At 36.1% G+C, this 19,020-nt stretch overlaps 3 protein-coding genes across 3 annotated transcripts in view; 1 reads left to right on the top strand and 2 right to left on the bottom strand.

Annotated features, from left to right (window-relative positions):
* Window positions 1–2,127: 2,127 nt before the first annotated feature.
* LOC140853450 (uncharacterized) lies at window positions 2,128–2,832 on the top strand. The gene has a single exon (XM_073248137.1). The coding sequence runs from the start codon at window positions 2,226–2,228 to the stop codon at window positions 2,637–2,639; it is 414 nt and encodes a 137-aa protein (XP_073104238.1). The 5' UTR covers window positions 2,128–2,225; the 3' UTR covers window positions 2,640–2,832.
* A 4,748-nt stretch (window positions 2,833–7,580) lies between these two features.
* On the bottom strand, window positions 7,581–17,079 carry LOC105060588 (uncharacterized). The gene is made up of 6 exons (XM_010944368.4): window positions 16,762–17,079; window positions 10,737–10,778; window positions 10,528–10,643; window positions 9,812–9,917; window positions 9,600–9,653; window positions 7,581–7,991 (listed from the first exon to the last, which is right to left on the bottom strand). The coding sequence occupies exons 1-6, from the start codon at window positions 17,035–17,037 to the stop codon at window positions 7,833–7,835; spliced, it is 753 nt and encodes a 250-aa protein (XP_010942670.1). The 5' UTR covers window positions 17,038–17,079; the 3' UTR covers window positions 7,581–7,832.
* LOC140853451 (uncharacterized) overlaps window positions 7,854–19,020 on the bottom strand; it is a 48,724-nt gene continuing 37,557 nt past the window's right edge. The window contains exon 7 of the mRNA XM_073248139.1: window positions 7,854–7,991. The gene's annotated coding sequence lies outside the window, so the exon portion shown is untranslated. The remainder of the gene's footprint in view (window positions 7,992–19,020) is intronic.

Here is a 19,020-nt window from a genome sequence, read left to right on the forward strand (position 1 = left end):
CTGAGTACGACAGCATCCAAGAGATTGTAATTTCAACAGACCAACAGATACTCGATCCGATCCGTCTTGAATGCAACGAATTTTACCGAACCTAACTAAAATCCAAGATGATTATAGATTCTAAAAAATAATATTAAACTCCAAAAATTTTAAAAAATAATATTCAAAATAAAAATGGATTACATAAAATAAAACAGATTTTGTTCCTCTAAATTTCGAACTCATAACCATAACCAATGTTAGAATAGATGCGCTTTCTTCTGTACCATAATATATCTCTATATTTCTATCTAAAAGGTGCTTCATGTAGGATAGATGATCTAGTCTTTTTTGAATTCCAACCAATGTGAAACTAATAATGCCCTCTCTACTACACCATAATATGTTTCGTACTGAATCAGCTCGATATAACTTTAATATAAATTTTTCTTTCAAAATTATAATTATTTTATAATATTTACATGATGAGTTTTTTGCCAATCAGATCCAATCTCTATTATTTACTCGATTTGATCTAATTCAAAATAGCTACAGGATGCACATAAGTATGAAATTTTTAATTATAGATTAGATATGGATATTAACCAATCTGATTCATATTCAACTCGTTGCAATCTCTAACAGCATAGCCGTCATTTACTTGATGAGAAAAAAGGACCGCTAGGCCATGGTCTGTATAGAAATTATTATGTGCATGGTTGTCTTATAGGCACCTCGGTTCTACGAAGGGCCAAGTAGATCTGTCAACGGATCAGATTCGAGTCAGAACCTGAATATTCAGATCCGGACCCGATCTTAGTTATTGATACCGGATCCGGATTTGAATCCGAATTCGGATCCGAATACCCGATGGATCTAGCCTTGAAGTACCAGATCCAGACCCTAATGGGTCTCGGGTATCCGAACCCGATTTCGGAATCCGAAACTTATATTTAAATTTCTAAAAAAAAACTTAAAAATTATATAATAACCTAGAAAAATATCTAAAAATTATACAATCATATGATCATACAAATAAAAGTATAAAAGTTGTTTAAATTCAATAAGTAAAACTCCAATTAAAGCATCCAAAAACATAACAACATACCATTATAATAACAACATACAATTATAATATATATATATATATATATATATATATATAATTCAGATTTCGGGTCTGTCGAGTTTGGGTATTAAATATCTAGACTCTATCAGTTTACATGATAGTTTATCAGATTCGGATCCGGATCCAGATAATCGGGTCCAATACTAATATCAGATCTAAATCCGCCGGATAAATACTCGCAGGTCTCGGATCCGGTCTGTTGACAGCTCCAGGGCCAAGAGTATACCAAGTGCAGAAATGGTCACCCAAGTAGATGAGATCCCCCCACCCCAAAAAAAAAAAAATAAAACAACAGATGTCAGCGTGACATCAAACGAAAAGAAAAAAAATCTCATATTGAATCATACCGTTCAATATTTAGGTCATCCTGTTCCATCTTTAAACAAGAATGGTCAGCTTCAGGAACGTAAGTGAAGTTTACTGAAGCATTGAGTAAATACTGATGAAACCACAAGGTTGGTGAATGTTTTGATTTTATCCAAAGACAGGTTCATAATTGCCCTCCTCCTGCATTCGATCAATAAACTCCTTGTGGACATACTGCCTGATAGGCATGTCTGGTAGTTCGCAGCCTGTAACCCTCTCGGCGATTCCCAGGGAATAGGAGGATATATAGCGGCAACGCTATGTTGCATCTAAAGCTCATCAAATCTAATCAGAAATCTTTGTTATTATATTAGTTTTAATTCGGAGTAACAAATGGCCATGCATAGTAGGTCGACAAAAAATCAGAACCTGTCAAGTGGCTGGTGGGAAAATGTTAGTGGAGCACCTGGAAGGCTGGAAGCCCCATTAGGAGATTGCAGAGCTAAATAAGATTTGTTTTCATGCATATTGGTGAAATCTGGTACCAGCAACATCATAATTAGAAAAATTCCCCAACCATGCCATATCTGTTTGACATTTGTGGCGGAATGGTTGAGAAGGTGAACAAACCAAAAGCTCCCCCTCCCACCGATCACCAACCAAGACATTGTTTTCTGAACTCCCCTCAGCATCTCTAGCTATAAAAAGCGCAGCATCAAAACTTAATCATCACAGAAAATATACAAGCCTTGGCTCTTTCTTCCACTCGTATATAGCCACAAGCTCTTCTCTCCCATTTACGTATATACCTATGGCTTCTCAAACTTGGTGCCTCCTAGCTTTGCTTGTGACGTTGATGAGCACTGATGGAAGCCATGCAGCACGCCATCTTTTAGATACTCCGGCACCGGAGACTGCACCAGCTGCTACGCCGTCCCTGCCATCGATACCGACGATCCAATCGCCTCCTTTGCCATCCATGCCAACACTGCCAAAGCCATCTTTGCCTCCAATGCCGACCATGCCGGCCGGCTCGATGCCTTCTCTGCCTCAGCCTGCAATCCCTACTGGAACGTTGCCTCCGATGCCGGCTATCCCATTGCCCACCATTCCTTCCATTCCAAAGAGCATTCCTCCATTGTCTTCAATTCCAATCACCGTGCCGTCGATCCCTGGTGTCCAGCTACCACCCATCCCTTTCCTCTCTCCACCGTCGAGCCCGTGAATGCCGCAAACTATTGAAACTGCAGCAAGATTTGGAGTTGGAGAGGTCTGAGGTCTATTACGTTTATGTACTGCTGGCTATGTATGCTGTTCGTGCCATATATGAATCTGAGAGTGTTCAGTATTTTTATTGGTTGGTTTGTAATGTATTCGTCATTCATATATATGAATTGGATTTAGTTTCTTGGTTTCAAGTCTGTTAGGTGCCTTTGCTTCTATGATTTTTTTAGACGAAAAATTGTTGTCATTCTCTGTGAATTCCCCATCCATAATATAAGGAACTAAGTAGCGGCCCTTGGTCCAAGTACCGTAGCTTCTCTGTTTCAAACTATGAGATGAAAAGGAAAATGGATTTCTACAAAAAAAAAAAAAAAAAGGAAAAATGGACAATATGTGGAGGAGATCAATACTGCAATAATTTTTTTTTTAAGAAAGAGCAAAAACATGCATCAAAAGTTTGGAAAGGAAAAACAAAGAAAACTGAAAAAGATGCGAAATCAATCCAGGAATTCACCCACATGACTTCTTTGCTTACCATCTCAATACAAGAAAGTTATTTTATTGTGACAACTTATGTGTGACAATTACATATTTTTGCATGCAAAATATCGAACGGTGACGACAACTAATAGCTGTCCCAAATTAGAAGTTTTAGTCATCTTTTAAGACCATGAAAAACATCATCAAAAAATGATTATTTTAGATGACAATATTTCAACGGTCGTTGCGACAGGCTGCCACTATAATTAAATCCTGGCACCAAACAGAAGTTATAGAGTGAAAAGTTATCACAAAAGCATAGCTTTTCTTGTGACAAGCAATTCTTTCATCGCAATGAATGTTTCTTTGTGACAAGTTTTTTCATTGTCATGTAAATATATATTTATAAGATAATCTGATTTGAGACCCAAACCAGTTTATCAAGTCGACCTGATCAATTATTTTAAGAAACTCTCCTTCTTGAACATAGGCAGGAGGAAGGGATTATAAATTTATGTTTCCAGATATTTCTAACTGTTGATTTTAATTTAGAGCATCGTTAGCATCTGATTGAGGAGTTTAAGCTATTAATTGTAGCTTATGCATAGAGTTCTATTATATAATTATGATGAGTCATCATATTCTAGTAGATATGCAATTCATAAAATAAAATTAATAATCTTAAAATGAATACAATACTTAACAAGTACTTAATCCAAACGGGAGATCAATGTGGCCAGTGAAGTTGCGTCAATTGGTTACACCAGCTTTATATTAAAACATATTTGAAAAGTCATTAATATCCATAAGTAGTAATATTCAATTTAAATCCTAAAATTGGATATTTTTAACAATAACCACATTTCACTGATAAAGAGGTTATCTATATGATATATAGAGTCCTAAAAATGAAAAAAGCTCAAATGATAGTCTAATTAGTTTTGTTCTAAAAATGAAAAAAGCTCAAATGATTCTCATATTATTTATCATACATTTATACAAGTACTGTTTCACTCTCAAAGAATTGTGCTTCAAGGTGTAGAGGACAAATTAAATCACTTAGGGACCCAAAATTTGAATTTATTAAAGTGAATTTTAACAAATTGTTCTAGCTACTTTTAGAACAAATATTTTTTTACATTAACATTATAAGTTAATGATTTTACTTGGTAGTTGAGAGGCTTAAGAGGTGTTCAAGTCGGTCAGTGATTCGAGACTGTCTGGGTTGGGCCATAGGAAACATGGATTGAGGTCTGGATTTAATAAAATGATGATAATACTTTTTGTGATAACACATGTTGTCCCCGAGTAAAGGCCTTTATAATGCCCTTTGCTGTCACCAAATATTCGAACCTTATCATTATTGTTGCTATTAAGTGATAAAGTATACATCTTTTAGTGACAACTTTTCTTGTCATAGTAACAGGCATGTTTGCTGATAATGAACTATCATCATGAAAGCCTTTGAGATTTGATGAGGACATTATTTTTGTCATTAGGAACAAATATACGTTGTCTTATGACGATCAAAATCTTGTCAAGAAAACTTTTAGTGATAAGATTTTGATTTCCAATGATTGCATTCGAATTCAATGTGTCTACACTTGCATTTGTAAAACATCAACGAAGAACTCCTATAACACAAATTTGGTTGAGAGGCACCATGCAATGTATTTTAATAAATGGTCGATTAGTTAACTTCACATGAGGATAGACATTTTAAGCTTTGTTATTTTTAAATATAATGAATAATTAATTTATAAAATTACCGACATTCATTGGTTTCGATAGCATAAATTAACAGTGCATGAGATCTTTAAATTCTTAATGCAAAGCCCTATGTTACAAATACCTTCAGTGGATGTTTGGTTCATGATTGAAATTGAAATTGGAATCAAAATAGTGTATCCTCCGAAATATTTGATTCATGAGTAGAATCAAAATTGGAATGAAGATTTGAATCCTTAGAAGAGAGTATGGATTAGATTTTATGAGTATTAGACTATTCTCCCCTCATCCTAGAATCAGAACCAAAATGGAACTCCCTTCAATCAAATAATTGGAATGAGAATCGTCTATTCTCATTCTCATTCCAAACCACAACTCTTTCCAACTAAACACTCCCTTAAATAAACTGCACATGTAATGCAAGTATGATGCACATCCCAATAGACTGTTACATTGGAACCTCGTCTGATATCTTAGAACAACAACATGCAAGAACTCACCACCAACCCCAAGAGAGAAGAAAAAATGCCCTTGTCATGTGTTTAGGCTGTATGCCATAGAAAAACCAGCTTCTTTAATGCCATTGGCGCTTTGCCAAGCTGCCCATGTTATTTTATTTATAAATTTTGAAATTAGAGAGATTAGTACTAACTAAATTGCTGATTAACAAAAATTTATCCATCACACTCTTAGATGACATAGCATCAAGAAAACTGACACTCATCCCAAAGCCTCATTAGAGCACATTTCTGGTGGCCAGTACCAACAGTAGGTCCAAGGCTCTAAGATGTAGCTAGAAACGTCGACGTCCAATCGGGGAATATTTGGCGAAATTAACCTTACCATTTTTCTCACATCTAGGTCTTGGCGTTGCACTCTTGTCCCAAGAATTTAGCTCGATGGGTCATATGCTAAGCCTTAAGTCTCACGTGTCAGCTGAGTCTTCGTTCCTGCGGTCATATGCCGTCCGCCCGCGAGAGCACAGAGTCACGGTATTGTGAGCAGACTAATCTCTTAAGTTTAACATGTGAGCTTGTGATGAGGATCCAAACACACATGGCTTGTCTCTTTCGTGGGAAGAAGGTTTCACCTTCCTCCGCAAAAATTCACCATTGGATCGCAATAAAGGCCACTACAAGAACTACACAAACAGATTAATGAAGTTCTGAATGCTTAGAGATCTCCAACGATTTATATTGCCAAAAAAAAGATCAATTATTCTTTTGCACAAAATATACAACCGAGACCCAATCTGAACCTGGTGCAATATGAGTGTTAGTCAGCATGCACCTAAAAATAATTCTAACTTACCAACAAAACAATCTTCCGGTTAAAATGTTTTTCATATACGGCTACTCACAGGACAGCATTCATAAAAAAGCTACAAACCAAGTTTTATTTTATTGCATTGTACAGAACAAGCACTTCAGGCACATAACTAGAGCCAGAGGGGGGGGGGAGGGGGGTAGGAGAATCTCACGATCAGAACCTTCAAGAATTTGTAACACGCATTTTGAATGCTGAAGACATGGTATTAATTTAGTTGACCGATAAGATCAAGCAAATCCAGGTAATTGGTAGAATGGTACGTGAATGATATGAAAGACAACAATTATGCTTAGGAAGAGCGTACCAACACATACAAATAATGAGAAGTGAGATGGCAAATCTAACAATATAAGCACCAACCATTGTGATCTTACCTTGACGGAAACAGTTGAATAGGCCGTTCGGCCAATAGTTTTCATCATATGAATCCAAAGTTGAAAGCTAGGGCCAAAAGGTTAATTAATTTATTGTCAGGAATTCAACCAAAGTCTACAAATACTACAAATAGCTCACCTCGCACGTCCTGAATTCAGACGTCACACTTGAGAGGGTTGCTAATGCAGCAACAAAAGGGGGAAAGGAGGAAACTTGCAACCAAGAGCTTAGAGTATACGACTCCACATCCACCCACCAGCATATCTTGATTCTAAAAGGACATTCGAGTACTAGAAAATCTAAACAACAGACATCCAACCTTTTCAATTCAAGCTTATTTGGACAGGTCTTCCACATGCTCCTGTTTCTTAAACCTAGAAAACTTCCATCAGTTTCCATAACGAGTCCGACCTTAAAACGGCTGAGGATTCCTTCCCAGTTTGTTCATCATTAGTCTTCAGGAAAAGGCCTTCATAAGCATGCCTATATTTTCATAAGCTCTTTACCATGCATATTTCTATCTTCTGTTCTAGCACCAAACATGCAAATTAACATAGATTAACACTATTTCAGTAATATCCAGATTAAAGCAATGATATTAGGGTGTTTGGTTTGGAATCAATATCGGCATTGGAATGGCCAAATCTCCTGAAGTTTTTGGTTCGTGACCGGAATTGAAATCGAAATGAAAATTTGAATCTTTAGAGAAGAGTAGAGATTGAGTTTTAGATAGATTAGATTATTTCCATTCCACTCCGGAATCGGAATCGGAATGAGAGTCCTTCCAACCAAACGGTTAGAATGAGAATCACCCATTCCCATTTCAATTTGAGACTCCAAATCCCCCCAACCAAACACTAATGTTTATTAACATTCAATAAGTCAAAAAATAGGATTATAGCTAAAACTGATCAGATTCATATGGATTTGCATAATATACTACTTCTCTGAGGCCCATATCACAGTCTGTATACACATCCACTGAAGATCATTAATAAAAAAAGAAAAAAAAGATCATGTCTGCTGAAGATGAAGATGAATCTGATGGGAGAGGAATGGTACTATTGAAGGTGAATAAATCATTCAGGCTACTCACATAAACTGCTTTGCTCACTAAACCAAACATGGTTGCTGCTAAACACTCGTCATCATCTTACTCACCCAACAACCCAACACAGCATCCCCCCTTCCCCTCCCCCCCTCTCCACCCCCAACCCCAACTCCCCTGCCCAAAAAAAAAATGGAAACAAAACAAGAAAAACACTTACCAACAAAATCTGTGTTAATGTTTATAGAACTCAATTTTTCGGCTACAAATAGAGTTAATTGCATTCTCCAGGCTGTCAATTTTGTCATGTTCTACTTTAAAGGTAACCATAGTGATACCATCTTTACCAGTATCATAGTCCTGCTTGATGTCCTCAACTTCAAAATGCTTCAGCTGTTACAAACCATGCAGTTCAAAGAAATTGTAAGTGCTTTTTTGGGCCCTACCAATACATAAGAAACTTTAAATTTATTAAAAAAAAAAAATCCAATGACACTAAATGTCATATTATACTGATGGATTATATGATTGTTTTCTGTACATAGCAATCGTAATCCAAATACATACAACAATTGTATCAACATTGGCACATCAACTTAAGCCATATGTATATGATAGATACAAACAGTTGCCCACTTGCATTGAAGGAAGAGCCCAAGCAACTAAAACAGATAGAACTTGATCTAAAAGGATTCTCAACAGGAATTCATGCATAGTTGAGTACAACAGTAAGAGTGGACTTCCATTCAGTTAAAATTTACTGATTTCCGCTATTTCTGTCCCATTTAATCTAACCACTTCATGTCTAGTCTGTATGACAAAGTGCACTTAGCCATGATTGTATACAAGACAGATATCATCATTTTCTTAGCACACAGTACTAAGATGTTTTCCCTTCAGGTAATTATTACAAAGTCCAACGATGGTCAACATTTTACAAATGGCATGCACTATTTTGATTATAAAGATCACACCCTTAAAATAATGTCAATCATAAGTTGATAAATTCTAATTGCATAATGTTTACAAAGATAAAGCTAGTATGCAACATTCCATTGACAATGGAAGCCTCCAAATAGAACTTACCTTATTTTAGTGAGTCCATATGAAGCTACCTGGTATTAAAGTTTTAATTGTTTTGTAATAATGAAACAACAAACAGAGACACCATGATATAGAGACAGTGCATATGCAAGGCTTATTAATTAGCTGATTCATTATCTCGACGAGCCTATAATAGAATACTTAGTTTTAAAAGCCAGAGTATCTTGCAGAATTGAAACCACAAACACAAGCTAATGACTTGTTGTGAGAACTGAGAACCTTCCATATTGGGTATTGCAACAACTTCAGGTTCAAGATCCCATTATCATACCTCATACCCACCTTTAAGCTTCCAAACTATCTTTAAATACTACCAGCTAACTACTACTTAACTGACACATATTGCTTTCTTTCCTATTATTACACGTCCAAACAGCAAAATCATAAAATAACGATGTCTGAGATAATATGTTCGGTAAAACATTAATTTTTCTAAAAAAATTCCCATGCTCGCTGCTGCCTCATGTCTCCAAAATATGACCTGGGATAGCACAGGAGCTCTTCAATTCATTGCTTTCTTGCTGGGTATTTTCAGAATCATAGGTGTCATAAGAAAGTGAAAGTTTCTCAATTTATGGAGGATGGAAACTGCTATGAAGATTATAGTATGTACATCCCAAAATCAATATACTCAGGAATGACAGAATTTATGACAAAAGTCTATGTGTAACTAAATATATAGATAGTACTAGACCTCAGCCATCTTGCATGTGAAAAAATAAATAATGCAGCCATGCAACAGTGCATTTAGGGAAGCATGATAGCTGATCAAAATATCGAATAGATAAGCTATTTGATGTCTTAATATGTCACATTAGATACATACAAGAATCCACATTAGCTCTGTCTCACAAAATATGATAACAAATTAACAATCTACAGTGGTTAAAAGCATACCTGATTATACACTACACCCAACAAATCAAATGGAATCTCCATACCAATTGGAGCCTGAAATTAGTATTTAGGTTTAGACATATGGCCGGATATTATAAGGAGTTATCACGAGAAAAATGATAAATTGATCGGTGAAATTAATCTATTCTAGCTTCCTTTTTTAGTTTATAAAAGCAAATAAACAAAACAGAGATAAGGGCATAGCACCTTACTTTGGGTTTCACTACACAAGTTGCAGCACCTTTGAGGCATTCTGAAGCAACACCAGCGTAGGCCCTGACTAATCCTCCAGTTCCCAGCTCTATACCTCCAAAATACCTACATGTGAATGTTAGAGGTTACCAACTAAAAGGAAGAATTCAGTTCATGGGCACATATATTACAATAGTAGGCATAAAAAAATAGCACACGATTTCTAAATATCTTCACCAATAAGGTTCGCCATCTCAGTATCGAACCGTCGGTACCATCCTATTATAGTGTCGATATAGATACAATACGAGATAGCGAGGTATACCAGGTATCGGTCTGATACGAGACTACATACCGGTTCAATACTAATACAGTATATGGCACATGCGGGATGGTACATTACTGACTAGTACGGTAAACCTTGATCACGGGAGTGCAAGACAACAAGTTCGATAACATTTGAAGGTATACGGATACCATGCATAATTTACCATATGAGAAGTCGTTACACTAAAAGAACTTATAAGATGCAGCAAGTATAGATTTAATTTAATATTGATAATCATCACAACACATCCATACTTAAATTAAATCATCTATTTCTAGATTGTAGAATCAATAAATAACAGCTCATGCCTTCCTATCGCTTTAAACAGAATCATTGATAGAATGCTAGGTTTCAAGAGAAAAGTAAACATTATCTTTAGATCAACATAGACTAGAGAGAAATGATCACCTGATCACAACCACCATCACCATATCAATTCCAGAAGAGACAATGGCTGAATATATCGGTTTTCCAGCTGTACCTGATGGTTCTCCATCATCATTATGCCGATATCGATCTCCAAGCTGCATGAATAAGCATGTTGTTTAAAAAGCATCATAAGAAACTGTTGAAGCACATACACTTCTGTGGGCCATAAGAGAAGGGCGAACAGTCACCTTGTAGGCCCAGCAATTATGAGTAGCTCGAGGATCTTGGACCTAAGTTCATAAAATCAAAACAAAGCCAATCAAAAAATTACACAATAATCCTTCCCTTGATATTTGTAGAATTATAAGAGCCAACAATTCACTCATAAAATGCAACAACCATAACTAAGCTCCAATCAGTAATTACCTGACATTTCATCAAGTCAAACAAAGGGATAAATGTCCACCGGCCAATTTTTTTTAAGATTCTAGGCATAAATATTGACTTATTGGATAAATAATTCTAGATGTTACATCACAAAAGAAGAACAATGCAATGGGCTCTTGAGGAGAGGATAAACATAGAGGCTCAAATATCCCAAGGGGAAGATCAGTCATTCTCCACTTCTGGAAGAGTATACTAATAGCTAATTTTCATCAAATTGTGGCTTGATTCCATATGAAGCATCCTGACATATTGAAGTTTGGTTCTTACGAGTTTTAAGACACATATATCATGACTAACAGTATGGATGCTGAATTTACAGGTCCTATCATGCATTATAACACACCAGAATGGCTAGCAAATATCCATTTTTGTGCCTAATCGAAGCATGCATAGGAGGCATATAATCTTATTTTTCTACAAACAATTTTGTGCTGCAGGATGCAATCAATGGTAAAGATCTTTACATCTGAATGTCCCTCTCTCTCTCTCCCTCCCTCCCTCCCTCCCTCTCTCATACACGCATATGTGTGAATGCACGCTACATACACATATGCACATTTGCATGCATGATGATCAAGGCAAGCATCTCCTAGACATTCTAAGGTCTGACTATCATTTACATGATCATGCAAGAACCCAAAAAGTATTTCAACTCTATACCTTTTGTCCAATCAAATCTATATTCACATCTTGCACATGAAAGCAGAGAGGAAACATAAAACTCTCCAGTTGAACATTGATGTACAATGCATAAAAATATGCATGGGTATGGAGAGAATCTAAGTTTGGCTTCTACATAGTTTCCTGCAAGAAATTGATGACTTATGTCATAAGAGAAGACAAACAAATAGATACTTGAACCAAAAAAAATGAAAGAAGAGGGCGAAGTGTGTTAAGAATTGCACAAAACTTCTATATTTCAACCATGATGGAGTAGTTTCATCCAAAATATATCGGAAGCCCACCAATTCCAGTTTTCAGTCAAGCATCAGCATTTTTGAGAAGTTTAGCCAAAAGCTAATTGATTTTGTCAACCAACAAACTTATTGGTCTCATTTTGGTGTTTCTCATCTGTTATTTGAGTTGGACAACAAAAGATCTTATAAGTAGCTGATAATCAAGATCCTTGGTATCATTTCAAGATTAGATTCAAAATTTGCAAGTCTTTCAAAGATTCAACTATATCCAATATTTGAAATCATATATTTTTAGAAGCTTCATGTAACATACATCAAGGAGTATACACCATAAAGGTAGTCCATCAATCGCATGATTGTAATAACTAGAAAACAGACACTAGAAAATGCACCTATAATCATGGTTCCCAATCCCTGTGGGACAACCAGCAGGATGCCGGGATGGGGGGCCATCCCATGTGTCGGGAAGGAACTGTCCCATCATTGTCCTATCATCCTGATCGGCGTGAGCTGAGACATCCCTATCCAAGTATCAAGACAAGGTGGGACGGCTGTATGTCCTATACCATGGAAAAACCAGGATGACCCGATCTTATGGGATTTAAAAACTTGCCTATCGGATTTGTTTTATCCCTCGGCAAAGGAGATCTTGGTGAGGTGACATGATAGAAAGCAAAATGTTTCTTTGAAAAGGACTACTTGGATGGGGCCAAAGGTTTAAGGAGAAGAATTAAGAACCCAAAGTCTTCAAGCCCAACCATGTAGCACACATGTTAGCATATATGTGTTTGCTAATCAATTTATGAATATTGTACATTCTGTTTATCATTTCAATATTTTCTATTTTTTTGTGCATGTGACTGTTGATTTGTTTAAATATACCTCTTCTGTAAAGTATCTCATATACAAACTTATTACATAGTACAGTTTCCAGAGTGAGTCACAAGATGATCAGACTTGAGGCTCATCCCAACACTACAAAACTCATATTTCCTGTTCCACAAATATAGGAATGTAAGTATCCTAAAGTAAAGTACCACCAAAACCTTTAAATCCATTTTGACATTTCTGTATTCCCATGACCAGGCTTAACTAATAAGAAAGAAAAAAACAAAAATAATCATCTCTTTTGGGCAACTGCAAGATTCAAAATATTTTTTATAGAAGGTTAAGAAAGATTGAATTCTGATTTCCTTATTATTTTTCGTGTATAAGTTCTGATAAATATGGAAGTCTTCCCTTGCAACATATGAACAAGAAACACAATGCTGGATGACATTCTTATGCTTCAAAAACATTTTAGAAAGTAAATTTTCTTTCTTTTTCTGGTTAACATGTATGAGAAATCAAAATTAGGGACTTCCAATATGGCATACATATTTGAAAAATAAGCAACTATCTGACAACAGTGGAAGTGCATTTAATAATCAATATTATTAATGCTTGATAGTTTGTACTTACACAATTCATGCTTCTACGACAACTAGTTACAAAGAACGTGCAAATGTATGTGGTTACTCATGTATTTAAGATATAGGATAAATTTTAAAAACTTTTAGCATGGATTATGTGCTTGTATGTCTTCCTCATGAAATCTTTTTGGTATTTACATTCTCAATCTAGATAAGCTTAAGTTTTACTATGACCAACAAATCAATGTGGATTTAGATTTTGAAGGATGGGGAGCTCTTAATATGCACAAAATCATGGAAATCCCAACTTAAGCAGAATTTCTCCCCCCGACTCCTCTAGGTCCAGCATGTTAGGATCCTCACTTATAGAAGTTCAGCATTATTTAAACCTCTAAAGGAGATATCTAACTAGGGTTATTATAAGAACTCAAAGTTGGAAAATATAACCACTTTTATTGACTATTAGAATAAAAGTTACCTGCCTTTTCCTTTTTTGTATTTGAACTAGAATAAAATCAAGTTATAAAACTTAAGAACCTCAATGTTTATACATAACAATTGTTGGATGCTTGTACTAATTGTGAAGCAAATATGAAGAGTCATCGTCTAGTGTGACTAGGTGCCTTAAGTTGCATTACACTAAATACATGTGGTCCTTTTACAAAAGCATTTGAGGAAGCTTAACTTGAAAAATCTTTTAAAATTAATGAAAGCAGCCTACTTATGAAACATATTTATGGTCACAAGATACAAATACAACTTGATACATATATCATAATATGACAAATTTTGAAATAACATAGTTTATACTTTACACAATAGCACCAACATCCGTAAAATTTATCATTTATTCATCACTAAATCCATGGACAAGCATCCATACTTCATATGTTAATATCAACATCACAAACTCCTAAATCAGTAATTCATCATTAAATGGTTAACAACATCCATGAAAAAGAAGAGGAAAACAAGAATTAAATAATCAACGGATAAAATAATATCCTCCCTCACTCACGGTTGGGCGTATCAAATAAGTATCTTGGGTGTATCCAAGAAGTATCCAAAACGTTTTTCTTGATTTAAAAAAAAAAAAAAAGATACTTAAGGCTATCATTGACCCATCAATTTGCATTCATAAAAAGTAAATTTTCTACTAATCCCTTTCTTATCCATGCTTATGTTAAACAAATGGGCAGTGTTGAGGAGGCCATAAATAGGTTTGACTAGTTGATTTCATAACTAGTGACTTGCAAATGTGGTGGTCATGTCCACAATTTAAATATGTTTTTTCAGCAATTAACTGTCCCACAAAGTGTAGTACAAGCTTTTGTATTTAGAATTTATTTTGCTATTGGGAAGGGACACATTGCAAAAAAAGAGACAGAAGGACAGCTACTAATAAAACATTAATGCAACATAAACTAAATGAAAATTCAATTGGTCAAAACATAATGCAATCAAAATTGGCATCCTCAAGAACTAAAGAATAATGTCTGAGGGTCATGGACTTATGGTCCCAATCTTCCACTTATGTCAAAGATAATTATATCAATTTCAATAGAATGATGCTATGTTATTAACACAGGGGAAGGGAGCTATTGTAGTTCTAGAGCCAAGCATTTCTATTCTAATTGCTAAGAATGGCATGCTAATAAGTGATGATGAGAATGATACTCTCATACCCTCACATTGATAGTGATAGGGCCACTAGACATGATAATGATGATGGTGTTGCTTATGCATAGACCCAACAAGACACAAAGAGCATTTCCTTAATAGAACTTGACCATCATACTGAGGATATTGGTCATGATGCTTAGGCATAACCTAATCAAACTAAGTTATCAGGAACCTCTCAGCGCCTTATCCTCATACTGTGACTTATAACAAGTTTTCCAATGCAGGAGCTGTTTTACCTAGGCTCGCACAATACTTACACTTATAATTCAGATGCTAAATGAGACGTGAGACAAAGGAAATGGCCAGCAATTTATACCTATAATTCAGAAATAAATGGGAGGTAAGATAGAGGAAACGAGAAGTTTCAGCATGATGATTATAGATCTAGATCCTATAAAAGACACTATCATGCATAAGGGCTATCATGGTGGAGCTTAATACAATTCAAATGGAAAGACATATGGACCACTAACATGAGGCAAAGAGTTCCATAAACCTATCATAATAATGGCAAAAAATTTGCCTTTGTACATCCAATATTTACTCTGAAGCTGTTTCATCTTCTAAAAAGCCAACAATGACCCTACTACCTAAAGTTATTGCTTCTACAACAACACCTTAGCCATTCAATGCCAATAGTATATTAACATATAGACATAGCCTGCACTTATAGGTGTGGCGACACCAACAGTCACTAACGGTCAGACTGATCCCTTGGAGTATATGGATGCCGTGAGTGGGCACTATGACTGCTACTCTAGTAAAAAAAAAGAAAGAAAAGGCATTTAAAATAAGTATAAATTTAGTAACAAGCATATCAATATGGACCACAGATGATTTTTACAAACTAAGTTAATATATCATTTGGTAGAATGAATAGGTTCTGACAGTTACCTTCATAATCAAAATTTATTTTAAGTAACCTATCAAATTATTTTCAGCATCTTTAGATAATTACATAGTTTCATATAACTTATAAATTTAGCTTCTCTTCTTTCTTACTGTCTATGTGCTTACACAGAGAAATTCCACCTTAGTCTTCATGACAGAATTTGCCAAATACTATAATGTCAGATGTTTGAACTGTTTATCAGCAATCAGCATTGCTACTTCTGCAATCTCGGATGCTATATTGCGGAGAAACCAGGGCTGTGTCATGGTTCTGTTCGAACATTTTTTTCTGTTCCTGAAGCTATGTTAAATGTGACAACATCACTGTTATATCGAACCATCCAACCAAATCTTTCATGAGTTCATTTTAGCTGCAAAACTATCTGAAAGCACCAACTCATAATCTAACGTGATGCCCATTATTTATTTGATAACATATCATGCCAGCCTTCTGAATTTAAATAGCAAAATTTCACATCCATTGATTTCTCTATAGCAACAGAAATTTTATAAAAGTGATTGTTCCTAATCTACCAGTCAATCAGCATCAAATACTGAAATTACAAATATATAATAAATACCAAAATATAATATAGCCAATTCGGTTCCAACACAACTAACAAAAAATTACAATCAACCGGGACAGTTAACCATCAGAAGAACGATCATTCCAAATAACCATAAAATGGCCGATAAAATTACAACACAGAGATATCTACCAGATGAGTACATATAATCCATACAGATCCAACCTAAACATTAAAAGCAAATGATAAAAAAATTCCATTAACGAGTTAAACAACTCTCATTTTGGTACCTTTGACATTTATGAAAAATCCAACCCTAGTATCGAAGAAAATGATAATATTCGAATTATATGATGAAAAGATCAAAAGAACAAAAGCAAAGAGCAGGAAGGGAACCTCAGAGAGGAAGGAGTGGGCGGAGTGCTCGTCGGAGATGGGGGCGGCGATGGCGATAAACTTGCTCTTCTTTATCTCGCGCTTGCAGGTCGCCCGTTCTTTCAGCGTGGTGTACGGCGACGGCGACGGCGACGGCGACGGCGACGGCGACGGCGATGGCGATGGCGATGGCGATGGTGGCGACGACGACGACATCGGGCGAAGACTTCCGTCCGCTCTCGAGACGGTGAGGAGGAGCGCAGAGGAGCAGAGGCGAGGCGGCACTCTCAGCAGCATTCGGGATCGGGGTGTTTAAAGCCGACTTGGGTCCGTCCGTTTTTGTCCATCTGGTCAGCATATCTAAAGCGCTGATGGCCGCGATCATGTCCACGGGGCATGCGGATGCTCCGAATGGATCACTGTTTGCCGCCTGGTTCTTGGTGCGCGCTAAACTTGCCCGTGGGGGGGAAATTACTGCACGGTCCAGGTCCAAGTGGACCCGGGCAAATCTTGGAGCATCTGGACGGTGAATAACGCGCAATCGGAAATTGGTGAAATATAAGAGGTAATGTGGCGTGTTATCCACCGTGGGATTTAGCGTGGTCCATTGGACCTGCTCCAGGAACTCGATCCGTTTATCATAATACCGGCAAGGTCCCCAAGTTCTTGGCAGTTCTCACCCTTCCCTAAAGTCACCATTTCTCGGCCTATCTTTGTTGACGTCACACGATCTCTGATTAATGGATCCATGGTTCTTAACTATTGGCCGGGATGTGATGACATAATTATTATTTTTTTTTTATTACTATGTTATGTTTTAACTCCTTTTTTTTCTAGGTCGATTTGGCCGTGTCAAGTCTGGTTCAAGCCTATTCCCATTTTATCTGGCAGGACCTGGGCTATGTTTTTAAGTCAAAGTTCAATCCAAAAACCTAAACTAAAAGATGGATCAGACTGGAGTTTCCATCTCACGTGGGACTACTCCCAAACATGCTGATTCCAACCCAAAACCTTTAATTGGTAAGAAAAGGGACCACCAGGGAAGCACTACTTTGTTTTAACAATGGGATTGAGCAATGAAAGGGATTTCCCAGCCTACATCATTAATTTGAAGACCTAATACATCAAAAGCCCTGGAGTACATGCAGTTTTTCCTTTTTCCCGTTCTTATTCATGATGAGGATATGAATTATATTTCTTTTTAATTTCTCAAAATCACCTTTATCTCACATCTCTGATCTTGTGAGATACTGTATGGATTAAAGAAGGGCAATCAAGTAATCAAGTAATGGTCGTGATGAAACCCACCCTTAGCACTGTTTGGAGAGAAAAAGAGCATATGAAATTCTTTGTGCACCGTAGATGGTATAGAAAATCTGACGTTAAGTACACCATTTCATCTGATTGATTTACGTAGTCATCATTTTTTCAAGCATTTAATATCTGTAGGTCGACTTTTTCATTTAAAAATTTTATATGATGAAAATACTTCTGTTTTTTGAAAAAATTATGATATTCTATATCCATATTATAACATCCTGCATTTATAATATGCACAAAATGTCACAATTTTTTTTTAAGGAACAGAGATATTTTCGTCATTCAAAATTTTCAAATGAAAAAATCGATCTGAAGGCATTAAATGTGCATTAGAAAATAGTTGGATAAAAATACCCCTCTCATATTATGATATCTGAGGCTATATTATAACATTTTGGGCTATGTTATGTCATAATTTTTTTTAAAACACAGATATTTTTGTCATATAAAATTTTTAAATGAAAAAACCGACTTGCCGCATTGGAAGGTGGTAACTATGTGGATCAATTGGATGAGATGGTGTACTCCACATTGGATTTTTTACATGGCCTATGGTGCACAAACAATTTCTCAAAAGAGCACGGACTGACACTGGAAGACCCATTTGTTTTGGGCCACCCAAAAGGGCAAGTCCATAATAATGTGAGGAATGGACTGGGAATTTGAATGCCATATAGATAGCATTTCCACCATATATTTTGGACAAGAAATTTAAGACAGGGCCGTTGCTATTAAACAGCCTGATTGCATTAGAGACTGGTGTTATGGTGGAGCCATGGGCATGAATATTAAGAGGTTTTAATTATAAATTAGCGAATTTGAGTGGAGAAAGCTTCACGATATGGACCAGTGACAGCGCAAGGCCTTGAAAGAATCCACGCCAACCACGAATAAATAAAAAAGACATCGATTAGACAACATATTGCATTATTCGTGATAGGTAGATTCTGTTGGCTTTTT

This window comes from Elaeis guineensis, chromosome 13 (assembly GCF_000442705.2).
Source record: "Elaeis guineensis isolate ETL-2024a chromosome 13, EG11, whole genome shotgun sequence".
NCBI classification, from domain to species: domain Eukaryota; kingdom Viridiplantae; phylum Streptophyta; class Magnoliopsida; order Arecales; family Arecaceae; genus Elaeis; species Elaeis guineensis.